General features: G+C 42.9%; 1 protein-coding gene across 4 annotated transcripts in view; it reads right to left on the bottom strand.

Moving 5' to 3' along the window:
- EIF5 (eukaryotic translation initiation factor 5) overlaps positions 1 to 20932 on the bottom strand; it is a 71699-nt gene that overhangs the window by 19381 nt on the left and 31386 nt on the right. For all 4 annotated transcript variants that reach the window (XM_068132757.2, XM_068132760.2, XM_068132758.2 and 1 more), the window contains exons 6-8: positions 18549 to 18688; positions 15734 to 15895; positions 723 to 884 (exon numbers count right to left, since the gene is read on the bottom strand). In XM_068132757.2, the coding sequence (XP_067988858.1) occupies positions 723 to 884; positions 15734 to 15895; positions 18549 to 18688 (464 nt within the window). The remainder of the gene's footprint in view (positions 1 to 722; positions 885 to 15733; positions 15896 to 18548; positions 18689 to 20932) is intronic.

Genomic DNA, 20932 nt, shown 5'->3' with positions numbered 1-20932 from the left:
ACTCCTCGGAAAGAAAAAAACAAATATTGCTTCAAAACAAAAAAACAAAAGTTGCTTCAAATTAATCCAAACCTACGGGAAAATTGTAATTTTCAATTGCACCAAACATTGAACCTGGGCTGTGGACAAGGCAACAGACCGCTGCTTGGATCACTCCTGATTATTATATTATTTGCTGTTAAGAAACATGCCATTATATATTTGCTGTTAAGTAATATGATTACTTTGGAATTTCACAATACTTTGGACTTGTCTGGAGTCTATACAGTACATTTAATTGGCTAAAGCTTCCTGTCTATTTCACCTTCTTCCCCCACAAAAAAAAACCCAGAAGTGCTCCCCAGAGACAATAAATGATGTAAAAGTCCTTGAGATTAATCCACACCTCCAGGAAATTTATAATTATTAAGTTAAAGCTGCTTCAAATTAATAGAAATCTATGTGAAAATTATAATACTGCTTCAATTTAGCTCTTTCAAACAGCGAAGAATAAAAGGCTTCCTTTTGTTTTTCATTTTTTTATCGTGGTGTTTTTTTTACTATTGAAACTATTTCATGAGATGTGTGCACGGGCTAAGGGTATCAAATAAAAACAAATGAAAAAAGATGGAGTCAATTCAGAACTGCAAATTGAAGCATTAATATTTCAGAACAAAACAGAATTCAATACGACAGAGCAAGTACAACCTCTCTCCTCTCCCCATCCAAATCAAAGCACATACCCGGTGAAAGTGGCGACGGTACTTCTTCAGCTGATCACGGACGTTTCCATCGAGGAGCAGCTCACTCAGAATAAGAGGTCCCATGTTCCTCACCTCCAAGCGCTCGGCTTCAGCAAACAAGTCTTTATCAGCTTGGTCGAGGGTGCCAGCATCACACTTGCGCTGTACACGAAAAACAACACGAGTTTTACCCCTAACAATCATCCACGCATGCAAGGTAAATGCAGTATTGGTCTGTAGCAGCAGGTAGTAATAGTGGTAGTCGTGGTGGTGGTGGTGGGTCCGAGTAGTGGTGGTGGCGGCGAGTAATAGTAGTGGTGGTTGTGGCGGGTAGTAGTAGTAGCGGTGGGGGCGGGTCAGAGTAGTAGTGGATGTGGTGGTGGGTAGTAGTCATGAGAGGGGGCTGAGAGGTAGTTTTGTAGAGCTATGGCAATCTGGAAAGTAATAGTACAGGAGTACAGGAGGGGGAGCTAAAAGTCAGAAAATTGGCAAATGCTGATGTAATTATTTTTAGGTTGTTATTTAAAAATAATAAGATTACTATCCGTAGACACATTAGGAGTAGATTGTGCCAACTTCTTTTCAGAGACAACTTAAACGTTCATATGAAAAATCGAGATTTATTTAAGTTCTACAGGCCGTTATGGTCCGAGAGCTAGGTGGATTTTATTTGACATGGAAACTACAAAAGCTTTGTCATGCTGGTGTGGTACAGGTAGCTTACCTGACCCCAGAAAGCCAATTCTTAAGTGCAGCTAGCGGTGGGTGGGGTAGGGGGCGCCACTCAAAGTACCCCCCAGATTGGTTTTATTTGACATAGAGACTACAAGACCAACTCATATGCCAAGTGGTAGGGTGATCTCCACCGACTACAAATCTGCAACTTAAGAAGAAAATTTCTGGTGGGGAGGTCACTTAAGAACAACATTAATTAGTGCTAATTAGGCCTTTATTTGACATATAAGCTACAAAACTGAAATCACATACAACATGTAGAGAATGGTCCCCTCATCAATAAACTAACAACTTAAGAACAGAATATGTGGTGGTAAGGTCACTTAAGAAGAGGTCAAAGGTAACGGAATAGGGGTTTCCAGCTCTTAATCACTGTTTGATTACAACATGCCACATGATACACACATGGCGTTGTCATTGAAACCTATATCAGTGGAGCCTGAAGTGAGATACATGAGAAGCAGAAATTTTCCAATACCATTTCCTTTGATTTCAATCAGCGAAAACATTTTAAAATGCACCTATTTGACCCCCATGGCTAATAACACTGTTATTTGACATGTAAGCTACAAAACTGAAATCACATACAAAATGTAGAGAATGGTCCCCTCATCAATAAACCACAACTTAAGAACAGAATATGTGGTGGTAAGGGTACTTAAGAAGAGGTCAAAGGTCATGGAATAGGGGTTTTCTGCACTTAATTACATGAGAAACTTGTAAACTGTGAAGACAATGTAAAAGCTGTAACATTTATTATAACAATTTCTGCTAAATTAGTACAGGTAAAATTTCTTCTAAATTACTACAAGTAATTTCTTAGAATTGCCTGTACAAACTATACTTCAACAATTTCCGAGAAATTATATTTGAGGAATTCCCTGTCCAGCAATTTCCTGTAAATTATAAACTCCAAGGATTCCTCATCTAACATACTCGAAAATAATTCACCAAATTCCGAGAAATATTTGAAGGACCCCACCCACCGCTAGCTGCACTTAAGAATTGGCTTTCTGGGGTCAGGTAAGCTGCTGTACTACACCAGCATGACTAAGCTTTTGTAGTTTCCATGCCAAATAAAATCCACCCAGATCTTGGACTATAAGACCTGTCAGACATGTCAACGATTAACGACATACCTAATCTAATTTACATTATAATGCCCTTAAAGAGAGGTTTTGCGTTTCTGATTTCCACACAATCTGATAATAGGAGCATTATAATCGACACATGCAAAAACCTTCAGAGATCCATGTTTCATTTTCTCCATAAGAAATAACATGCCCCCAACTTTTGTTGATTTTCGAACCCACTAACATATGTCATTTTTTAATTTCAGGTGAGGCCTATGCTTGATTATGGAGCATGCTAGCGGGGTAGCTCCTGACCCTGGCAGGAAGTGTATCCTCCATGTGGGAAAAGCAGATGAGACCACTGGCAACATCGCACCCATCACTGAAGACCATTGGTCATCCATCATCAATGTAGCAGCAAGGAGACAAAAACGAAATTTTGTCACATCCAAGTACGATACGATAATTCAGTCAGATGAATCCGACAGTAGCCATGGCTATCACGTGAACTGTTACAAAAACTTTACTGCCGTGCCACGTGATGATACAACAGAAAAAACCCAGACACATGCATCAAGTGAGAAGACCCTGCGTTCATCATGTGATTTTGCCCCGTCAACGTCTACCTCGGGTATTTTCCCACGCATTTGCCTGTTTTGCAAGAAAGCTAGGAAGAAGAAGGGTGGTAGAGAAGAACATCTTGGTGAATGTGAAACTCTCGAAGCTGAGATAAAAATAAAAACTGCTGCAGCTGATAAAAAGGACAACAGCCTTCTTGGACTGATCTCTGGTGTAGACTTTCGATGTAAAGAGGTTCGGTACCATCACAGTTGCAGAAGTACTTACCTTTCCAATGCACAGTCTCTCCATAGGCCTACTGCTATTGCAGGTAGCATTTCTTTGTTAGGTTTATATGCTTACATCGAGAAATCAGTTATATTTGGCAAAAGGCCTGAACTTCTTACATCCATCTTCACTCGGTACTAAGAGCTTTGTGAAGACGCCGGTGAGACTCCAATTTCTACAGCCAGAAATTTGGCAACAAATTTACAGAATAAATTTGGTGACAATTAGGGTAGAGTGTAAAGATAGGGCTAGAAAGGCAGGGGCCATTGTTTATCCCACAGGTTTAGGTGAGCACCTTATCCATACAGCCTATGATTATGCAGCATCGCCTGAAGCTGTCATTCATAAGGGTGCCTTACTCTTGCGTAAAGCAATCAAACATGCACAAATCACACCTCTACCTGAACCTCCCACTCTGCAAAACCTGTATGAGGGTGAAGTTACTGTCCCAGATATGTTGATAGATTTATTTCAGGTCTTGTACGGGGGCCCCAATCAAAACTTGTACACTCCAAAACTCAAACGTCGTGCCTTGTCCTCAAGCCAGGATGCCTTATTCGTTACTCAAAGGGGGAAAGTAAAACCAGCCAAACAGATAATTCTCGGAATGGCAATCAAGTCTATGACTGGTAGCAGGAAGCTGATTGAAATGTTGAACAGATTTGGCCATGTTGTCAATTACCACACCATTGAGACACTGGAGACATCCTTAGGAGATGCCATTCAGAGTACGGAGCAGACCTGTCCGGAGGGAACCCTTCTTGATCAGGTGTTTGGTTTGGCGTTCGACAATTTTGATGAACTGTCTGAGACATTGTCAGGAGCCGACACTCTTCACGATACAATGGGTATCTTGTATCAAAATAAAGATGTGGTAGGGACAAGCAGACCCGTTAATCAAGTTGCGCCAACAACATCACAGCCAGAAAAAGTATCAAGAAAGAGAAAACTGCATGTTCGGGAACAGCCCCTTGAGCCATACCGTAAAAAACCCCGAATGGGCACATTTGATTATGAAACCACCGATGTTGACAACCGGCCTGCTCATCGGAAGCTAGCTCTAGACAAGGACCTTGCATGGATGATATGTCATGCCTTGCAGATGGCTAACATTCCCATGTGGGTAGGATTCAATGCTTTGATATGCCCAGACACAACTCCAGAACAAAATGTCTTGTATATGAAAAACTTGAACAAGCCGATAACGTCGCTTGATGTTATACAGGATACCCTAATCACCACAAAGAATTGTGCGCAAGAGTGCGGTCAGCAGTATGGTGTTGTAACCTATGACCTCAATGCTGCCAAACCTGCCATGCAGATTCAGGTTACCGAGTCGCCCAGGTTCGACAAGGTCTTCATCATGCTTGGTCCATTCCACATAGAAATGGCTTTCTTTAAAGCCCTAGGGAAACTGATCGATGCATCTGGTGGCCCAGAAATGCTGCGAGACACAGATGTCCTAGCTGCTGGATCCCTGAATGGTTTTCTGAGTGGCAAGCACTTCAACAGATGCAAACGGTTGCACCCGATACTGGCCTTGGCATTTGAACTGATACACTTCCAAGCATTCCTTGAGACATTTGAAGGCAATGATGAAGTTGAAGATTTACTTTCAAGGTTACAAACAAAACAGGATGAAGAGACATGGACACAAATAGAATCATCTTCTGCGTTCACAAGATGTGTCACATCATACAAGGAGTATGCTGTCCAAACCCGATCAGGGACACATGGACCAACTGCCCAATTCTGGATGATTTACATCGACTTTATCCACGACTTCCACCTTCTGGAGCGAGCAATTCGAACAAACGACGTGGACCTGTTCACTCATGCACTAACACCAATCATACACTTGTTCTTCGCCACAAACCATGTCAATTACTCACGGTGGCTCACAAAGTTTCAGTTGGACTTGGTAAACATGGACAGTACTCACCCAGGACTTCGTTCTATCTTGGAAAACGGTGTCTTTACGGTTAAAAGGACTGACAAGGCATTCAGTAGATGCCCAGTAGATCTTACACTGGAACAGACAGTAAATGCCGATTCTGCATCCAGACGGACTGGTATATCATCCATGACAAACAACTTCAGTGCACGTCTTCGCTGGATGTTAACCAAGTCCACCAGAGCAGCAATTACAGACTTGGCATTTAATATGGAATATTTTTTTTTTCTTGACTTGGGTTTACTTTCTTAACTCAGTATATCAATCTGGCGAGTTTCTTTTACACTTTAGTGATTTATTTGTTAGAAAGAACCATGTCACTGATTGTCTGTCGCAGCAAGAAGTCAACAACAGGATAATATCACAGGTGGCGTGGCAAAATGTACGGACAGGTGCATTTGATGATTGGCTTCACAGTCGGGTATACAAGGGTTGTTGCATTCTGTATTAGTGGAAAACAACTGCTGCACGTCTCCAAAAGTTATTGCCGCTTCCTCTGGAGATGGTCCGTCAACTCGACAATGCTGTTTGTCATGGAGTGGTGGCTTTACGAAATTACGGCATGAAACAGCGTGCTATTGCTCGGCAGTATGGCATCACTCAAGGTCAGGTGTCAAAGATCCTGAAAAGAAATGCTCAGAGGGGTGTCCCTACTCCAATACCGAGGCCAGGACGTCCCCGCAGAACCACAAGGAGGGATGATCGCCAGCTGCACCGGTTAGTCCGCAATGGCCGTACCAAGTCAGCTAATCGGCTTAGGGCTGAGTGGCAGCAACTGACAAATGTGCCTGTATCCAGAAGGCTAGTCAACCAACGACTGGTTCAAGCAGGCTATCGTGCCAGGCGTCCCCTGAGAAAGCCACGCCTGACCAGACAACACCGCCAGCGCCGATTGCAGTGGGCCAGAAAGCACCATCAATGGCAGCCAGGACACTGGAATCACGTGATCTTCAGTGACGAGTCTAGATTTCTGGTCTATCGTCAAGATGGCCACGTCCGAGTGCACAGACAAGTGCATGAAGCCTACAACAAAGATTGTATAGTGCCAAGAGTCCAAGCTGGAGGTGGTGGGGTGACCGTTTGGGCTGCTTTTCATGCAGGGGGCAAAACTGACCTGGTTGTTCTGAATGGAAACCTGAACCAGTTCAAGTACAGGGCCATTCTGGAAGAAACATTGCTTCCATTTGCTCGTGCAGCCTTTCGAGAAAACTTTGTCTTCCAAGATGACAATGCACGGCCTCATCGTGCTCGCATGATCCAACACTTTCTTGCTGACTGTGGTGTAGAGCATATGGAGTGGCCTGCCATGTCCCCGGATATGAATCCGATAGAGAACTTGTGGGCAGAATTAACGCGTCAAATCGACCACTTGGACCAGCAGCCGACCTCTGTGCGTGAATTGCAGCAGGCTATTGTCACTGCATGGCAAGCGATTCCTGTCCAAACCTTGGCAAATCTCGTGAACAGCATGCCTCAACGTGTACGTGCTCTCCTGAATGCTCGTGGGGGTTACACGAAGTACTGAACTGTAATTTTACTGTCCGTAATCCCAGTCGTAATTGAACTTTTGTTTTTGTTATAAAAAAATTTGGCTAATGTGCAAAATAAAGAGTTCTTCTGGAAAACGTACAGAAGTTTAACACAGTACTGTCCATGAATTGAGTTCGATATCAGTTTACATCACTTTCAAGGATCAATTTATTTGTTTCGAAATGTCAAATGTGGTTTTTGTTTCTTTTAAAGGTCACATTAACAAAATCTAGAATAATTTCAACATAATTCCAATGAATTTTGGTTCTAAGACATCTTGAAAAGTAAGTTCACCCCCACAAAAAAAATATTCCATATTAAATGCCAAGTCTGTATATCAAGGGCATTAGCAATGACCGGACTATCTCAAACGGAAGACATCACAGCTGAACTCCACCCAGCCCGCATCAGAAGGGACACAAGCGATTTGCATAAGGTTGTAAACCAGATAAAAGACTCCTGCAATCCATTTAAGTACACTGAAATATCGGATAGGCTGTACAACATCAGCACTGGTAAGGCAGCGACAGATTCCATCAAGACATGTTTGCTGGCCATCCGGGAGAAAGGACAAGCCAGATACAACGAATTTGTTGATGCCTGCATTGAAGATCCAAATCGGTTTGAACGGCCAATCAAAAGGGAGAAGCTCAGAACCTTCACGGAAAATGGCACAGTAAATAAGCGTAACAGACAAACGTGTTGCATCACTTGTGTGCACTCGTGACCTTATGGGACGCCTGGTTGTCATTGCTTGTCAGAGAAAACTTGATTTGAAACATATCTTTTCATATCCACTGACACCGGTTCCACTGTCCATGTGCAGCACAGACGGTTGTATGGTCAAGACGGAAAAGAGTGGCCTTCTGGAGCTGTTAGAGAGCAAAGTTCCCTCTGTCACACCAAGCTCAGTTGATGCCTATGTGGTTGATGGTATGTTCCTGCTACATGTTCTTCCACCCCACATTCCAGGAACGTATGGAGCCTTGGCAGCCGGCATTTTAAGACAAGTCACCGCTCTCTCCCGTGGAAGAGTGCATCTCATCTTTGACGCATATCCAGTCCTATCAATAAAAGACTGTGAAAGAGCAAGAAGAGGTCTGGATGCCACAGACAAGAAAGAATACGCCATATCTGGACGTGAACAGCACCGCCCGAGAAATATCTTGGATTGTCTAAAGTCAAGATCATTCAAAGAGCAGCTACCAAAATTCCTGGCAATGGAATGGGAGGCCCAGCAATATGCAGACATAATTCAAGGACGACTTGTGTATCTCTCGTATCTTGGAGCATGCTACCTTTTCTACGTGAAAGATGGGAAAGTCATGAAGGAAGAAGTAGAGACCTTGAAAACCAATCATGAAGAAGCTGACACCTTGATCTGCACTCATGTTAGTCACATTGACAAGGAAAATGCGAAGAACATAGCAGTCAGGGCATCAGATACAGATGTCGCCGTCATTCTGCTGCATCACTGCAGGCAGTTCAAAGCACAAATTTGGATGGATGTTGGGACATCGGGAAGGAATGACAGGCGATTCATAGACATCACTGCAATTAGCAAAGTCTTGGAAACCCCACTCTGTCAAGCACGAGCTGGCTTCCATGCATTGACGGGATCAGATTACACATCTGCCTTCTTCAAAAAAGGAAAGAAACGTCCCTTCCAAAATTCTTGAGGGTTATAAGGATGCTCAAGACGCATTTGCAGAGATGGCAACGGACAACTTGGGATTGGATTCAGTGGAAGTAATCATGTCTTTCACTGCAAGAATGTATGGAGCCAAGCCAATTCAAGCACTTTCACTCAATGCACACCGCTATAAAGTGTTTCAGAAGACATATGCACCAAAGGCCACAGCGAAGAATCCTCTTGAGAACCTTCGGGGCATCGATGCAACCATGATACCACCGTGTGAAGCCGAGGTCTCCCAGCAAATCAAGCGTGCATCATTTGTTGCCAAAATGTGGGCGGATGCCAACAAAAAGATGATATGTCAACAGCCAACTGCAGAAAATGGCTGGGAGGTTCAAGGGCAAGCCTACGATGTCATATGGTTTGATGGACCACAGATACCTGGATCTCTTGTTCCTGATGAAGGAGAAACTGAAACTGATGCCGAGGATAATGACAACTTTGAACCCTGCTCTTCTGATGGACATTTTGCAATCCGATGAAGATGACGAACAGTAACTCTTAATTTCAAATCTCAGATACAATGTATGTTACACTTACAGGAGGACAAGGCACTGCAAACAGTTTCCAATACGTTTTCTAACATTCTAAACACTAGGAATTCGTCGAAGGATGCATTCAGTGTTTGGTTCTTGTGCAGGAGTGTTTTGTGCTCGAGTTTTAGGCCTACTTAATTATCCAGGTGTTATCGATGTACAGTGTACAGTAGTTGCCATTTAACTTTCCAATCAGATTGAGAGGGTTAAATGCCCTGTTCTTAAGTGACCTCCGCACCACAATTTTTTTTCTTAACTTGTTGTTTATTGACGAGGGTAGGCTGGGCCAAATCAGGGGTGATTTTCAATTTTTCATACTACAAGGTTGTAATTTACCTAAAAGTTGTGGCTGGTAACAGAAACAAAACCATGAAATTTTTTTTCAAAAATATTGACGTCTTACGGTAAAACAGCCCATTACCATAGCAACCATTACAGACGACTCAAAAAATTCTTAAAATCGATGATTTCTCAGGCTGTGTATGACCCCCAGAGTTGATTCTGGTACCAAAAGATTCAGAATTGAAAGCCAAGGATGATTGGAAAGCTTAACAATGTCTGACACAATTCAATACAACTTCTATCCCAAAAACTCATTTTTATCTCAAATTTAAGGCATTTGTTTGAAAAAAAAATGAAAATTTTGCTTTTTAATCATAGGATAATCATTAATCAGAGCTATAGTCAAATTAAATGTACTTTAAATTAACTTTAGTCATTGATTAAGCTTTTTTGTCTCAAATTTAAGGTCTGACATTGAACATTGATAACAAAATAAAAAACCTAGTCCCAATTGTAATCAATGGAGGCCAATGACTTTAGTCACAACCTCAGTGGATGTTGCCAGTCCATGCAGCTTCTCCCTGACGCCCTTCACAACCCTGTATAGAGCCTGGAGCTGCGCCTCAGATTTGGGGGCCTTGTTAGTGTTCAAATCTGTGGCGAGTCCAAGTGTCCGCTCTGCTGCGTCATTGACAACTGGGAGTTTGGCCACAACTTCCTTGCCATGACGATAGCTGTCTGAGGTGGGCCACTGTGCAACGGGGAGCTTGACAAAACTGGAGTCAATACCCAAGAGTTCAAACATGCTCCAAGAGTCGTAACCAACAAAGTCTTTGAGGGCTTTACTCCCCAATTGCTGTGAGGCTGGCATCTCCTGTATCATGTTATGTGCAGTCCCATGGTACCTGAGCATAGCCCTTCTCATAGTCTGCTTGTCAGATGACGTTCTGTCCGAGAAGAGTGCCAAAGAGACCAATCTCTGAGAGGTACCACAAATGGTTTTGTAGCTTCTCTCGGGCCACAGTCACAAAGGACAGAAATTTGGCAGGCCACTTTGTTGGATTCTTTGCGATACTGGCCTCAGCCTTGAGGAGGTTCTTCAACAGGTACATGTCGTTAGATGGTGCATCTGCAGCACTGGTACATGTCAACCACGCTTTAGTGTAGAAGACTGACATGAATGCAGCGAGACTGGTTATGTCTTCCAGCTCTTCGGGTGTGTAGATATCTCCCAGCTGCCAACGGAAGAGTGCCACCTTTATAGTGTATAAAGTCTTGCTCATCCAACGGGCGTGGTGGAATGCCCCAGGAGCTTTGATAGTGATGGTCCTCATACCATCAGGGACAGTCCCTCCAAGAAACAGCAGTGTGAGGTGTGCCAGCTCCAGGTAGTCGTGTCAAAGAGTCTCCTTTGTGCTATTGTCCATCCACGTCTGAAGGAAGGTGATGGTGGCATGTACATGGCCAGCCAGCTCTCTCTGTTGAGCAGACACCTCGACCAATGTGTAGTTGCCCTGGTCCAATTCACTCCAGGTGTTGAGCAGTCGCTTGAACAGCTGTTCATTAGGTCCTGTGGTGGGGCCATACACTATTGAGCAAGACGCCCCTCCAACCAATTCGTGGATGTGGTGCCGACACGCCAGTTGCAGAAGACTCCTGCCAAACTCAGTCTCCAGTCTTACTACGACTCCACTCTTGACCCCAGAGTTCACTGCCGTTGTATCGAAGACAAGAGCGCCTATCCTTGATGTGTGCAAGAGCGCCTTGAACGCCCTGATGAATGGTTACAGTAACAACCGAAAGCAGGCATTAAAATTAATGATTGTAAGCTGCTTTTGTTAACTTTTTTTATTGAAATGAAGATGGCCAAATTTAAACAACGTTATAACAGTTATAAAAACTGGACAATACAAGGTTGTAAAAGACAATTTAAAGTAAATTTAATCTGATTAATGGTTATCCTATGATTAAAAAGCAAAATTTTCAATTTTTTTCCATAAATATGCTTGAAATTTCAGACAAAAATCAGTTTTTTGGATAAAAGTGGTATTGAATTGTGTCACAGACATTGTTAAGCTATCCAATCATCCTTGGCTTTCAATTCTGCATCTTTTGGTACCAGAATCAACTCTGGGGGTCAAACACAGCTTGAGAAATCGTCAATTTAGGCATTTTTTGAGTTGTCTAACTGTTGCTATGGTAACGGGCTGTCTGACCGTAAAACGTCAATATTTTTGAAATTTTTTTTCATGATTTTGTTCCTGATACTCACTCACACCTTTTAGGTAAATTACATTGAATTAGGAAAATCACCTCCGATTTGGCCCAGCCTAAATTGAGGGGGCCATTCTCTATACATTTTGAATCTGGTTTCAGTTTTGTCGCTTACATGTCAAATAAAACTAGTTCAAAGGTCATTCAGTCAAAATTGGCATTTTTGACCTGTTCTTAAGTGACCTCCCAAGCACAAATTTTATTCTTAAGGTGGTGCTCGTTGATTAGGGGACCGTACTCTACATTTTCCATGTGGTTTCAGTTTTGTAGCTTACATGTCAAATAACTGTGTAAATAGCCATGGGGGCCAAATAGGTACATTTTAAAATGTTTTCGCTGATTGAAATCAAAGGAAGTGGTAAGATTGGAAAAATTTCTGCTTCTCATGTCTCACTTCAGGCTCCACTGATATAGGTTTCATTGACAACGCCATGTGTGTATCATGTGGCATGTTGTAATCAAACAGTAATTAAGAGCTGGAAACCCCTATTCCGTGACCTTTGACCTCTTCTTAAGTGACCTTACCACCACATATTCTGTTCTTAAGTTGTTGTTTATTGATGAGGGGACCATTCTCTACATGTTGTATGTGATTTCAGTTTTGTAGCTTATATGTCAAATAAAGGCCTAATTAGCACTAATTAATGTTGTTCTTAAGTGACCTCCCCACCAGAAATTTTCTTCTTTAGTTGCAGATTTGTAGTCAGTGGAGATCACCCTACCGCTTGGCATATGAGTTGGTCTTGTAGTCTCTATGTCAAATAAAACCAATCTGGGGGGTACTTTGAGTGGCGCCCCCTACCCCACCCACCGCTAGCTGCACTTAAGAATTGGCTTTCTGGGGTCAGGTAAGCTACCTGTACCACACCAGCATGACAAAGCTTTTGTAGTTTCCATGTCAAATAAAATCCACCTAGCTCTCGGACCATTACTTTTTACCCCGCTTTGTGGTAAAATGTCAGTGTATGGGGTGAAAAGCCACAGTTTCAAATGTAAACTTAGAAAGCAGGACAAAGCTACATAGCACTAGTTCTTCTTATGCACCAGTCAGTATTTTGCTCATGAGAGTAAGAGGGTGGAGTAGGGTATGGGGAGGGAATGAAGACCCAGGGGAGGGGAATGTGGGGGGGGTTGACATTTCCCAGAATTTGCAGTGTGCCTCTTTGAGGGTATATTCGTCGAGGGTGTCAGTATCAAAGGTGAATGTTTTTGCTCTTCTCTTCTTGACTCGACCTGGTTCTGGCAGTTACAGTTCAATGTCTTCAATGGCATGGCAACACAGATCTTCTTTTTCAGGGAAAATGCAGACAAAGTTGTCTGCCCTTGACCCTTTTACTCACCTCATGAAAGAAGTCTGCATTGTGACAGTGGGGCTTTGGTCAACAAAGCCCTTTCGATGCTTTCTAGAGTTGTGACTTTTAGGCCCAAAGGGTTTGTTGGTGTATTGTGTACAAATTGTCAGACCACATGGCCTGGAAAATAATATCTATTGTCATAAATAGCTAAACTAACCAGGCATATTCTTAACTCCATGTCTTGAGACATTACACTAAACCATAACCAAACCTGTTTTGTGAAATGTCTGATCCCGATTTAAAGAGGTAAAAAAATTCAAACTTCTGTGCTTGCGTTTTTTATGAAGCCTGGATTCAACAGTGTGGAATTTATAGACACTGACCAGGAAGTGCTCACTTATCAGTGACACGTCATTGGACGGAATAGTACTACTGTAAGTTATACTCGTACCCCTGTCCCCAAGCAATAGTGGTAATCACCTCCGCCACCTAAGGTGGACTGAGGTTATGTTTTCACCCTGTCTGTGTTTATGAGCAGGATACCTCAAAAAGTTGTGGACGGATTCGGACGAAACGCGGTGGCCTGCTCGAGTGCGTTACGAGAAAATCGATTCCATTTTGGTGAAGATCCAAATCCGGATACGAGGATTTTTTTATTTATTTTACATGTGATTCTTCACCATTGATAGATTTGGCCAAAAACAATATATACACAAAGAATTAAGTTAAGCACCCCTACACAACGAATTAAGGTAAGCACCCCCTAATATATATTCTTTGTGTATATGTATACATTGGCATATATTCTAAGGTATGTGAGATCAAATAATGATTGGTATGACATTAGCAATTATCCATTGATGAAATTGAGTGATCAAAGTGAAAAAAAGTGATTGGTTGAGTCAGTGATCCGATCACGTGGGTCCTACACACGTTATTGACGCAAAGATCGCTAGAGGTCTTCTCAGAACAATGACTGTACGTTAGAAAACATAAACGTCATCCACACTGTCCGTGATGGACCTATAGCTCCATACTTAAATTGAGGTGAAAATATGCCTAAAATTCCCAAAAAATTTCACCTTAAATTATTCAGAATAAAATATTGAAAACGGCATGATTGTTATGTTTTTATGTGACCATAATATCACTTCTCCAGAAAATATAGCAATATCATGGGTATATTACACTGTTTTGACGACAACAAACTTGTAATGTGCGAGGTTGTAAAAAAACGGGGGGGGTGCTTAACTTAATTCTTTGTGTATATAACATGATATTTCAAAACATTGCTGACGGGTCATGACAAAACTTGGTGGACAAATCAGTCGGTGACAAAAACAAGCGAATTCGATTTTGGTTCAGGTATGGATCCAGATCTGGCCGATCAGTGGAATACAAACCAAACTGTCCAGCCCGGCGGAGATATGCGCTCTGCCGAGTCCCGTTCTATTTCTAAATAGCTTGAACCACCTTCAGAGGCAATTTTTCCCCACAGAGCAGGGGTTGGCCTTTTTAGGGTGCCATGGTCCCCATTTTGAAGCAATGTTTTATGGCCGGATGCCCTTCCTGCCGCCATCCCTGTTAGTCGCCTCTTGCGACACACAGGGAATTACCAGTGAACTGGTACTCAATTTGCCGACCTCAGAAAGATGACAGGCCGAGTCAACCCGCCTGGCGTTAATTTAGCGATCGACCGGGATTTGAACCCAGGATCCTAAGCCGGCACCCTAACCGCTAAGCCTACACCAGGCTAAGCATGTCCATGCTATTTCTATATAGCTTAATCAGACAAATTAGAATGCATACCAAAGAAAGACCATTTCTTCAAAGCCCTTCTATCTTCTGTATAGCTAATTAGCCGTAATTTGTATGTTTGTACGTTTCACATAGGTTTAGGACGACAGTGTACATAGATGACGCCTAAAGCACATCAAAGGAAATCCCGTCTAACATTTCGACCCAGCCATGTATGTTCATATTTGAATCTTTATCACACTCTTTAAACAGAAACTTGAACGTGAATTGTTCAGAAATTAAGGTTTCATAGTCAGATGTCAGAGGAAATTCCACCGAATGTTTCGAACGTGGTAAGTATATCTTTATATTGATCTTCACCACACACAAACTTCAAAGAGAAGTTAAAAGAATCTTGTAAACGGTCATGTGATGGACAAAGGAAACGCGATAAAGGACAACATTAAGTTTACACTCAAGTCTTGTGCCATTCCAGTCGTCACCTGGGAACATCAGGCCACAAACAGGTCAGCTTGGTGCAACATTTTCAGCAAAGGCCTGGACCACTTTGAATGAAAGAGACCTGCTATCAAGAGACAGCAAGGGCAAGGAAGGAAAAAACTGCCAACTTCCATCTCCGCAAGGACCAGTCTATGCCTGCGATGTTTGCGTTCATCACTGAGTTCCGCATTGGTCTGTATAGCCATCGCACAACGCTTAGTGAGCAGTGAGCACGCCAACAAAGAGGGTGAGATTCGTCAAAAGTGACGACTCACACCATCATCATCATAATAATAATAATAATAATAATAATTTTAAATAAGTCTTTGCTCATCTTGGTTTAAAGGAATTTGCAGGAGTCATCGATATATGCTGTCTTCCTTAACCTACGTGAAGTATACAAACATATTATTTTCATGGAATTTCTGTGGGTTCAAGTAATTACACCCGATTGAAAAATGCACGCACAAGGCGGTGGGCAGACAGACGTAGATAGCGCAGACACAGACACAATAGTTATGTACTATACTTCAACTACAGCCAATATACAACCTTGACAAAGTTGTAGAACAGGTCAACACGTTCTTCCAGTGGTCTCTCCAGATCATCAGTGAGTGTCAGATTCCGGGCATGTTCACTCATCTCACCCATACGGCGACGGCAGGCTTCTTCAGTTGTCTCCTCACACCAGTCATCCTCTTCTTTTCCATCGTGCTGCGAAGGCAGGAAGTTACAAATTAGAGGGCAATATTTTGAAAGGTCGACATCTTACTGGACAACTTCGAATTGGTTCCTGGTTCACTTGGACACAAGAATACGAGTAAAGAATTATGGGGCAGAATTGTTTGGGGCAAACAAAGACACACACACAATCTTTTTTTCCTCTCCATTGTGGCACATCCTGCATCGCTCAATGCTACCACACTCAAGGGAATTGGTGAGTTTCTGTTGCTTTGTCATCATTCATCATAAAGGCCATTTGATTGCAAAGGAAGGGAAACATTCGTGTGAAGTGAATTGTTTTTCCACTTTCTATATTACAAAATGAATGATGGCCACACGGCAGCAACTTGATCACTTGCACCTGCCTGGAAGCAGCCAGAGATGGGTGGAGGAGTGGGAAAAATACAACAACACAACATGCATTTTAAGGCCATTTTCCCTGCTAGAGCGGGGGTTAGCCTTGCGGTCCCCATGACAATCTTCTCCATTTTGCCCTATTTTCTGCATCTCCCCTTGTTAACCCCCTTGCCGCATTTCTTCTTCCACCATCTTTCGCCAAGTCTTTCTCGGTCTTCCCCGTCCTCTACTTCCTTCTACATTCATTTCCATCACTCTTATCAACCAGTCACTTTCATCCTTCCTCAACACATGACCAAACCATCTCAAACTGTTCCTCTTCACAGCATCCATCACAGGCTCTATTCCCATCATCTTTCGCAATTCATCATTTGTCTTCTCTTGAGGAGTGGGAAAAATAATGACCATATTTCAATTAATTATACCTGACGTCAACAATCCCCTCCCCACCATCAAAGCAGGATATTAAAGGAGGAGGAACGTTTATGACGTTCTTCAAACGGTGCATATTTACATGATTTGGCACAAGTGATATTTATAGGGAGGCAAACGCATTTTGAAACTCATGTCAGCAAAAGGTTTAAATAATAAAATAACATCTGCGTATGAAATGCAATGAAGGAGAGGAGAAACATGTTATATCTACCGATGTTAAATTTGATAAAATAACTACCGCGTTACTCCATGACGGGAAAGAGCACACCTGCCATCCACCCGAACCCCATAGAAACATTGCATCTGCTAGAGGGAATTTACTCCATTGTTTCATCACCTTGCTTTGCAGTTTGTGTGTTACTATCAATGGAATCCTGTCATCTTCACACAGAAAAATCTGAAGTCCCCAAAGCAACGTCTTGGGGGAAATTTTGTTCCTGATACACTACTAAAATTATTGAATACCTTTGATAACCATTTTTTTCTATGCAGGTGACTCCACTTAATGCTGTACAATACACCACCCCAATAATAGGCTGATGTGTAAAAGATCAGATGGAGGACAGCAGCAGAAGGCACCATCCGTTGCACCAAGCCCTTCCTTGGTAAACCTATCTCAAAGGAATACTGTGCTCTTATGGATGCTGTAGAATCCAAAACTCTCAACATCCTTGGCATCTCCAACAAATGTGCATCACAACTGGGTTGTGTAATGATTAAAGAGCATCCACTTTAAGTCTGGGAGATCGGCGCATCAAACCCCGGCTGACTCATATTATGCCAAACACTTGATATATCGCATGTGCTGCTTCCTTGCTTGATGTTCAGAATTTAAAAGAATAAGAGCACAGACAATCACCAAAGGATGGCATCCATGGGGAGGAGGAAATTCCTCCTCAGGAAATGTGTGCAGTGAGAAAAAGGTGACACCATTTATGAGGATGTCACTAGTACCCAGAGTGCCCAAAGAAGTGACCACACTCCCCCCAAGCTCGGTGGCTGTGTTTGTCTCATTTAACAGTCCTGTGTTGGATCTTGTGTATTCATCTGTCCATGTGTGTGAGGCAGCTCCACTACAAGCCTTAGATCCTGTAAAATAAAAATAAATAAATGAAAACAATCCCATCGAATCACGGACAGGCTCTAATTCCACCCACCAACCCCCCCCCCCCCACCCCCCATCTTATTCTGCTTTCAACTCTGACCTTCCCCAGATAGACTCCCGAGAATGCACATGCCCTTCCAACAAACATCTTATCACAAAATCCAGATCCACTGCTCAACTCCACTCCTTTCATTCCAGTTTTCTCCCACTTGTGGAACCACATTCCTCAGGCACAGCAATCCCACTCTTCCCTCCAGGACTTCAAGGTGGCAGTGCACCACAATCTGCTAACCCCAGTCTCCACCAATTAATGCACCTTGACAAAGTTGACTTTCACTGGACAAAGTTTTGAAAGAAATTCCTTAGTCTCCACCCTCCACCCTCCACCCTCCAAAATATATGCTCCTCTCCTCCTTTCCAACATTCACTATCTTGCTTGCTCTGTCCACCCGTCGTCACCACGAATTGTATGTTGCCTTTCTTCCCTGGTCTTCCTTGGAGGGTGGAGGGGGGAGCGGCGGGGTTCTTTCAATAACAGATAAACGATATACATTATACATAGTGCTCTCCTCCTTTGCATCTTCATCTCAGATACACACAAGTCGGAACGTTTAAATGCTCGCTCGATTGCCTGTTAAAAGTAAAAAGGACTTGCAAGGCAAAGGTTCAACAGCGTCTTCACGTTTCTTAAAGCAGGACAACAGTCGGAGGAAATAAAAACAAAATCAGGGTCACCGATCAACATACCACTGCTTCAGGAGCATCAATATCGCCTCCGTTAGCACGTTGAGCAGCATTTTCTGCAGCAGAGCTCGCAACGGAACCGTTACGCTCTTTTCCAGGTTTTTTGTCTTTGTCTTTCTTGGTTGTGGGGGTTTCAGCACTCTCTAAAGGTTTCAAATATAAACACATGACAGGACAGAAAAAATTAAATATATATATATATATACACATGTATATATATATATATATATATATATATATATATATATATATATATATATATATATATATATATATATATATATATATATATATATATATATATATATATAAATCAGATTCAGAAAAAAAAGTGAACCTCAGCAGCACTTCATACCTACCACAACAAGCTTAGCGCAACATGCTCAGCAAACAGGCATGAGAAATCTCTGCATTTTCATGGACCTTACCCTTGGAACGATCAACACATCTGCAAAATTTGGTGGAGATGGGACCAGTCCTATTTTTTTTTTTTTTCTCCCCCCCTACGATTTACAGACACACAGATACGCACCTTATTTAATAGAAGAGGCTTTCATAGTTTTTCGAGATCCCCATAAACAACTGATAAAGACTTTGATTATACCCCGGGAAAGATCACGACGTCGCTCGAATGAGTTACACAACTCTTGTGTTTAGTCAAACTTCAGCTCAGCTCCGTGAAACACGAGTGCTTATAAACAGCATTCCTGTAAACACTGCCAAACAGTTTTCGGTGTTTACACTTCCAATAAAAACAAGCGATTGTAAATAACATGTTGGTGCAGCATTGAGATTGGTGTAGGCAAGTAGGTTTCAGCAGGGCGTCAAAACACTTTCGATGACATGGTTAAGTAACCTCCTGATTCGATGATGTGCTGCGTATGTGTGGCTTCCCCTCTCTGAATGGCATTTTACGGCTATGCCTCCGATTTATCAAAAAAGAAACCTCACCATAACCCTGTATTTTGGGGGGGGCAATGCTATGAACAAACTTTGCTACATCACGGTTGATGAAGGTTATGGCTAAGTTTCATCGAAATAATGTGGGTAGTTTCAGAAGAAAAAGCAAACACCTATTTTGGGAGAGAGAGGTGGATGGTGGGGGGGGGGGGGGGGGGGGGGGGTTAATCTGGACACACCTTGACCCCCAATAGACCCCGATTTTTTTAATGCCGTGAACAAACTTCAGTTGCAACGTACCAAATATCATTTTAACCAAGCTTGGTCACAATCACATCAGCAGTTTTGGAGAAGAAGTTGCAAGTGTTTACGGACAGACGACTTGCCATCCCCATCAGCTCCCCGCAACTACGTTCTAGGTGAGCTAAAAAGGTGCAAAAACCGATCCCCTCAACTACAGACCAATTAGCTTATTTCCAATCATCAGCAAAGTCATGGAATCCATAATCACAGTTGACATAAAATCATTCCTCTTCTCCAACAGGACTCATCTCAGATTATCAATTCAGATTCAGACCTGGTTACACTACCTTGGAAATGCTGCTTCCACTCTCCAAACGATTGATTGAGGCCCTCAATATCAGACATGAGATCAGGGCCGTCTCTCCGGTCATATCTCGAGCTTTCGATACAGTCTGGCATCCGGCCTTGCTCTCTAAACTGTCTGCCTATGGAATCCAAGGCCAACTCCACTCTTGGATTACTGACTTCATCCACTCTCGCGTTTCTCCTCTCAACGGAATCCTCTGTCAAAGCTGGAGTAGCCAAGGCCCCTACCCTCGAAACCTTGACAAAAATCACAAACTGATCAAACGCCTGAAACACGTCTTTCACTCCTGAGAACAAACTGTGTGTGTGTCTCTGTCTCTGTCTCTGTCTCTAACCCTTCGTGGTTCTCACTCTCAGCCATTCTTTCTTGGACAAGCTACATTTCAAAGTTGGCCTCCAAAGCCAGAGGACGGCTGGGCATTCTCCGTCGTAGAAAGTCCTTCCTTGGCACACCTGCTCTCCTTCCTATCCACCTACAAAGCTTTCATCCACAGCTTGGAGTATTGCTCTCTCTCCTTTGAGCTGATTCACCTGCCTCACATCTTGCTCAGCTTGGCGCTGTGGAAACCAAGGCTTTCAATATCATATTAATCTCTCACAATGAAGCCGGGTCGATGGGCCTATCACTTCGCCATCACCAACAGGTCCGTGGTCTGTCTTCTTCAGCCTCATTTCTGGTCTTGCACCCTCTGCCCTCTCCGTGCTCTGTACCCCCAACCCCCCCCCCCCTCCTCCTCCTCCTCTCCTCTCCTCCACCCCCACTCCCACACCCAAAGTAACTGCATGACACTTGGTCCACACCAGCAACCACCTCCATTGAAACTGCCCACATTCAGAACCAATACTCACCTCTTTTCCTGCTTGTGGAACCACCTTCC

Source organism: Myxine glutinosa, chromosome 12 (assembly GCF_964187855.1).
Source record: "Myxine glutinosa chromosome 12, kmMyxGlut1.1, whole genome shotgun sequence".
NCBI lineage: Eukaryota > Metazoa > Chordata > Myxini > Myxiniformes > Myxinidae > Myxine > Myxine glutinosa.
This window is presented reverse-complemented; position numbering and strand designations above follow the sequence as displayed.